General features: G+C 59.6%; 1 protein-coding gene across 1 annotated transcript in view; it reads right to left on the bottom strand.

Moving 5' to 3' along the window:
- Positions 1-5,901, bottom strand: part of Arpc1b (actin related protein 2/3 complex subunit 1B) — a 12,525-nt gene extending 6,624 nt beyond the window's left edge. Inside the window, exons 1-3 of the mRNA XM_090324213.1 lie at positions 5,796-5,901; positions 747-823; positions 89-193 (exon numbers count right to left, since the gene is read on the bottom strand). Coding sequence (XP_090180339.1) covers positions 89-193; positions 747-810 — 169 coding nt within the window. The 5' untranslated portion in view covers positions 811-823; positions 5,796-5,901. The remainder of the gene's footprint in view (positions 1-88; positions 194-746; positions 824-5,795) is intronic.
- Positions 5,902-6,885: the final 984 nt, after the last annotated feature.

Here is a 6,885-nt window from a genome sequence, read left to right as displayed (position 1 = left end):
GCATCCCTCAAGCCAGGGCTGTGCTGGAGTCTGGTGTCCCATTCACTCCAGTGACAGGGGAGGGAGATGGCGCCAGGCCCAGACACACCTGTCACCTGCCCGTTGTGCTCCTTCAGCTCGTGCACCTTCGTCCACTTGCCCCCGCTCTTCTCATAGATGTGGACCTCATGGTTGTTGGGGCAGATAGCGATCTCTGGGGGGAGAGGGAGGGTTCAGCCCCCCTCCACACTAGGGCCCCCTCCAGGGCCTCCCCACACCTCTGCTTCCTCCCCTGCTCTCTCCCCAGAGAGGCTTCCCCCTGTCCCCCTCCTTTTTCTCCTCCTCCTCCTCCTCCTCCTCCTCCCCCTCCTCCCCTTCCATCCTCCCCCCCCAGGCCTTTCAGAGCAGCAAATCTCAGCAGGTGCCCCCCCTTTCCATCTTTCTTCCTATCCCCCACCCCGCAGGTAGGTGCTCCCTGTATGAGCTCCTCCTCCAGTCTCTCCCTCTCTCCTCCCTCCCGCTTTCACTATTTGTTCTGCAGCCTCCCCAGTTCTGAGATTACAGGGGTGTGCTACTAGGCACAGTCCCTACAGAACCCCCCCCACCTCTCTCTCCTCCTCACCACTGCCAGGGGCCGCCTCCTTCTCCCCTCCCCCACCATGCAGCACCACAGCAGGGCCAGACCCCGCCCACCCGGCCACCCGGCCACCCTGCTGGCTCTGGGACTCCCACTGTCACCTGCAGGGCCCTGGGGCCCCCGCACTCACGTGTGCGGTCCTTGTTCCAGGCGTGGCAGCTGATGGGCTCCACCAGGAAGCTGTGGTATGCCATGGCTGCTCAGCTCCTGCCAGGACCAGATAATCCAGGTGAGGCGGGCCCGCCCTGTGCACCCCACCCGTGCAGGGAAAGTGGACCCCCATATCTGGCCCCAGCACTGCTGGCATCGCCCCAACAGAACACATTCCACCTGCCTGCCCAGAGCCCCAGTTCCAGTTTCTGGGGGGCCTTCTGGGAGGGGGCAGGGGACGAACCCAAACCCAGCTGGGGATGGGAGGCAGACTGCTGCCCCCCTCACCGCTGCACCGCCCTCCCCAGCTCTTCTCCTGGCTCTCCACTATCACCTCTCCCCGGAGCACTGCGCTGTCCTGGGCAGGCCTCGAGCCCACAGGCCCCCCGGCCTTTGTGCAGATTTTTCCTGCCCAGCTGGACATTTGTTTTCTGCTGGCCCTGGGGCTTGAACTCAGGGCTTGGGCGCTGACCCTGAGCTCTTTGGTTCAAGGCTAGTGCTCTACCGCTGCAGCCCGGCGTGGCTTGGTGGAGTCACTGATTGGAGATGATGTCTCGGGCTAGCCCGCGGCTTCCTCTTCCGAGCTGGGCCTGGGCTGGGAATCCCCCAGGAACAGCCCCAGGCCTGCAAGCCCGCCTCTCCCTTCCCCAGAGGCCTTCGAGGGAGAGGCTGGACGCCCCGGGAAGGCTGGGCTCTGTAAGGTGAGGCACAGTGGCTCAGGTGGTTGGTTGTGTATGTCCAATGTGTGTGTGTGCGCACATGCGTGTGCAAGCCACACCCGCTGCTCTAGTCTAAGAAAATCTAAGACAAGGGGCCGGGAGTTTGGCCTAGTGGTAGAGCGCTTGCCTAGCAGGCACGCAGACCCAGGTTCGATTCCTCGGTACCACATACATAGAAAAAAGCCGGAAGTGGTGCTGAGGCTCCAGTGGTAGAGCTCCAGCCTTGAGAAAGTTCAAGGACAGTGCTCAGGCCCTGAGCTCAAGCCCAGGACTGGAAAAAAAAAATCTAAGACAAACACAACCTCCCAACCCACTCCTGTCACTCACAGGACACCAGGCTGGGGGTTAGGGGGAAAGTGGGGGGAAGGAGGGGGGCTCACAGGGCTTGCCAGAGGTGTGGCCTCAGCTCCTCTCCTGGCCTCCATTTCCTCTGGTGCAGAACTCAGTGTGTGGAGAGGGTGAAGTAAAATGAGGCCCCGCAGCCAGGCCTGACCGGCCTGCCTACAATCCCTCCGGGGGAAGCTGAGGCAGGAGGGTCAGGAGATCCAGGACAGAGTGAGACTGCCCGGGAAAAACAGAGGCCAGTTGCCAGTGGCTCAGGCCTGCAATCGTCAGGGCTGAGGTGAGAAGCTCACTTCCGAGGAAGGAAAGTCCCGAGACGCTGCAGTTAACCAGCGAAAGGCTGGAAGGAGCGCTGACTCAAATGCTAGAGTGCTAACCTGAGCAAGTAAAGCTCGGGACAGCACCCAGGCCCTGCACAGGTTAAAACGAGGGCTGGAGAGGCGAGAGCAGAGCTGTATCCCACCTGCTACATAAAGTGACAGCTCTGGTCCTCGAGGGAGGCAATGACAGCCTCAGCTTACCCACTGAGAATCATCTCCCTAGCCAGGTCAGGGGCCGATCCAGGGGCGCAGAGCCCACGTGACAGGTCCCCACACTGGCCACTCCCTCAGCCCACGCGGCCACCCCCAGACACAAGAGTCTAGATGGCCCTGTCCACTTCCTGCTCACCACCTGCTTCTCTCTGCGTCAGAATGTTCTGGAAAGTCCCCAGGGCTGCAGGGGACAGACATACCGCCCGCACACACAAGTGTAGGTGTGAGATGAGAACAGCTCTCTGCGGAGAGGGTGTGTGTAGATGGTGTGCACCCAGCTCAGGCCGCAGGGGTGATCGGCGTGGCAAGCACGCACACCCACCACACACCCACCCACCACCCACCACCTCAGCCACGGCACCTCAGCTTACAGAGTGCCCGCCAGCCTTCCCCTCAGCCTCGGGGCCTCGCTCCCCCTTGAAGGCCTCTAGGGAAGGGAGAGGCCTGACCAGGCTTTTCCTGGGGGCTTCCGGGGCCAGAGGCCCAGGTCAGGAGAGGAAGCTGTCCCCTAGCCAGCGAAGCCTTTCTCCAGCCCAGGCCACTGTGCAAGGGGCCAGGAGCCCACACCCAAACTCCAGCGGCCCCACCCCTCCCTGACCAGGGGCAGAGCCTGCTTTGCCAGAATCCAGCACGTGTGCCAGGCACGGGGCGGCCCCCATCCACAGCCCCCATGCCCTGGAGGAGCCCGTGTGTGTGCAGGGGGGAGGTGAATGAGCTCACAAACATAGCCATAGGCATGGTGAGAGGATTAAGTGTGTTCTGATCATTTCTACCAGCCAATCACACTTTAGTATGAAGTCATATAGCCCTAAAACTTTACTAAGGGCAGGGGAGGGGAGGGGAAGGGAGAGGAAGGCTCATTTCCCCTTTATTCCCTTCACCTCCCCACCCTTTCAAACAGCCAGGCACCAGCAGATTGGCCTCCCTAAGGAGGGGGAGGCCTCTGGGCCCACATCATGTGGTCAGACCCAGGAAGCAGCTTTCCCAGCCTTCGCTGGGGCCCTGGCCTCTGCTACTTTATCTAAACCGACTAAGTAGGCTGTGCTTTGAGGGCTTCTACCTGCCCACCCACACCAGGTCTCGCCACAGCTGGGGACAGGGCAGGGGGGGGGCTGGGCGTGGCTGCCATTCAGGCCTCAGGGTTTGTTTTACTTTAGATTTTGGTACTGCTGGGGATGGAGCCCAGCACCCCACCCCTGGCCTTCCACCCATATTTCTGCCTCACGTCTGCAAGAATTGTGCTTTATTGCCAGGAATAGTAGTACACACCTAAAATCCCAGCTACTTGGGAAGAGAAGACAGGCAGATCAAAGCAAGGCCCCAGGCCAGCCAGGGTAAAAACTGGAAGAAAAAAAAGAAAAAAAGCAAAAAGAGGAGATCTGAGGATCAAAGTTCAAAGCCAGCCTGCCTGGGAAGTTAAGTCCATAAGACTCATTTCTAATGAGCCATTAAAAAGAAGAAGAAAAGAACTGTGGGGAGGGGGATGTTTGTATGTGCTCCAGAGTCTGTGCTCGGAGAGCCTCCACCAGGGGTCACAGCCTCTTGCAAGCCAGCCAGACACCCCACACTGCACTACCCTTCAGGTCTGGGGTCTCCCAGCTCTCTGTGGGCAGGGCTAAGTGTCCTCAGCCCCCAATCCCCAGGGTAGCCTGGAGCCCCAGGTTTTGTGCAGCTTCCCAGAGTGCAGGATTGTAGGTTAAAGCTGGAGGCGTGGCCTACAGCGAGGTCCTGGCTCCAGGAGCTCGCCAGGAAGTCCACGCCCAGCTCTGCCTGCCAGCAAGACACCCAGCTTGGGGCTAGGCGTTACTCAACTTCCTGTTGTGAGTCAAGCTGGGGGCCCAGAGCAGCCCGGAGGCTGGGGGTCCGCACACCCAGCTCAGATGCAGCCCTAGTAGTCTCCCAAGCCAAGCCAGATCAATCCGAAAACACCAATCAATCAGCAAAAGGTGTACAACAGCAGCCCAGAGTCCCCACAAAACCCCCCACGCAAGAAACTCAGTGCTAACAGCTCAGTGGGGAAAACCCAACTCTCAACTGTGGAAAGTCACTGTGAAATGGGGACCTGAAGGAGAAGGGAGGGAAAGAAAGGGGTTGGATATGACCGATTGATTATCTGTGTGTGTATACACTACACACATACCATATATATGTATATACACACACACACACACATACAGGATATATATACTACACAGACATGCCATACGCCATATATACATCATATAGCAGATATATATAGGACAAATATTCCAGTAAAATCTGTTAGAAGGGGAGGGGGGTTGGGGCATAAGAGCGGGTATGACCAAACTACATTATATGCCACTATGGAAATAGGACAATGCCCCTCTGTATAATTAATTTATGCTAATAAAAATTAGAAAAGAAGCCAGATATCTGAGGATCAAGGTTTGAGACTCATCTTCAATGAAGTACTAGGATTTTTTTTTTGGCCAGTCTTGGGGTTTGAACTCAGGTCCTGGGCACTGTTCTTGAGCTTCTTTTGCTCAAGGCTAGCACTCTAACACTTGAGTCACAGGGCCACTTCTGGCTTTTTCTGTTTATCTGGCACTGAGGAATCAAACCCAGGGCTTCATGCATGCTAGGCAAGTACTCTACCGCTAAGGTGCAATCCCAACTCCAATTAAGTACCAAAAAAAAAAAAGCAGAAGTGGAGCTGGGGCTCAAGTGGTAGCCCAGAGACAATGCCTAGCCTGGGAGTGCAAGCTCCAAGACTGACCAAAAAAAAAGAAAGAAAAAAGAAAGAGAAGGAAGGAAAGAGAGGAGGTGGGGGAGGGGGGAAGTTTTAACAGTAAAACTCTGTGAGAAGAGTACCCGGGACAGATCAACATTCTGCCACTTTAAAAGTGCTAATAATCCGGGCTCCGGGCTGGGATGTGGCTCCGTGGCAAAACCCCTGCCGAGCAAGTGCAGTGTCCTGGGTTCGATCCCCGGTACCCCCAGGCTGCTCTTTCCAGGTCGTTCGTTTCCTCGTTTAACACGTAATCTGCTTTTTTCTTCTCTCCTCCGGGCCGGGGTCAGCCCCGGGGTCCCCGCGGTGCCCCGCACACCGACCTCGCGTTCCCGGTGGGGAAGCTGGGACCCCAGGGCCGGGGTGGCGGCTGGCTGGGGGGGGGGGGCGCTGCGGGGACGGGCGGGGCAGGGCTCTCCCGCCACCCCCCCGGACACCTCAGCCTCGGGGGACCCCGGCGGGCGGGGGACGCCAGCTCACTTCCCGGCGTCCCGGAGGGTGGGGTCCCCGCACGGACTGCACCGGCGCGCGCAGGCCGGGACCCGGACGCCCCGCTCCTGCCCTCCGCCGCCCGCGCCCCTCTGCCCTCCGCTCCCTTCCGCCAACTCCGGGCAGCGCTTTCCACCCAGGCCCCCCCACCTGCAGGCGAAACCCCGACCCGCCCTCGGCACCCAGCGTCCCCTCACCTCGGGGCGCTCCGGCCGCGGACTCTGGACAGTCGACGCGCCGACCCGGCTCTGGCCCCGCCGCGCTTCCTCGTGGGCGGGGGGCGGGGCCTCGCGGGCGGCTCTCGGGGCGTGGCCAGGCCGATGGGGCGTGGCCAGGCGGAGAGGGCGTGGCCTCGAGGCCCGGGCGTGGCGGGGGGCGTGGCGATCGAGGCTCTGTCCACCTCGCGGATCTAGGGACCCGGCCTCGCCCGGGAATCTTCCGCTCTGCTTTCTGGGTGGGGAAACTGAGGCAGGGAGGGAGGTGCGCAGTCTGGGCCCCCAGGACGCCTAGGCCAGAGAACTTAGCCATTTAGCGACCCCAGCCACCCAGTCCCTAGCCCTAGGCCATCCCACGGGGGTCCTGGGCCATTGAATGACGGGCCCTGCGTGGGTGTAGGGGGCCCCCCCTCCCCCGGTGCGGGCCCTGGCGGGGGACGTCGGCTGGGAGCCGCCTCTGGGGACTTCCTGCTCCCCTGCATGACACCAGCTCCCCCCCACACACACACACACACTCTACCTTGGCTTACTTTCCAGAGCAGCCTGGCAGCCACATGCTTTACACCCTTTCCATCCAGGTTCCCATCAGATGGAGGCCCTGGGTTCAGGAAATCTCAGAGCCCTAGGTGTTATTTTTTGTATTTATTTATTTATTTTTATGGGTCATGGGGTTTGAACTCCACCTGGGCGCTGTCCCTGAGCTCTTCAGCTCAAGGTCACCGCCCTACCCTTGAGCCAAGCCCCACTTGACGTGTTCTAGAGGTTGACTGGAGATAAGAGTCTCCAGGTCCTTTTGTGCCTGGGCTGGCTTTGAACCTCGATCCTCAGATCTCAGCCTCCTGAGTAGCAAGGATGACAGGCGTGAGCCACCGAGCCGGGCTCCTAGGTGTTGTTTTTATTTCTGTGTACCGGCCCTGCGTCTTGAACCCAGGTCCTGCGCACTAACCCCTAGCATTTATGCTCAAAGGTAGCGTTCTACCACGTGAGCCACAGCTCCACTTCCAGCACTTTTAGTGCTTAGTTGGAAAGGAGTTCTGTGGACTTTTCTGCCATCCTCGGATCTTAGTCTCCT

The sequence above is a fragment of the Megascapheus bottae genome, chromosome 34 (assembly GCF_031878675.1).
Source record: "Megascapheus bottae isolate mThoBot1 chromosome 34, mThoBot2.hap1, whole genome shotgun sequence".
NCBI classification, from domain to species: Eukaryota; Metazoa; Chordata; class Mammalia; order Rodentia; family Geomyidae; genus Megascapheus; species Megascapheus bottae.
The sequence above is the reverse complement of the archived record's forward strand: the minus strand, read 5'-3'. Positions and strand labels throughout refer to the sequence as shown.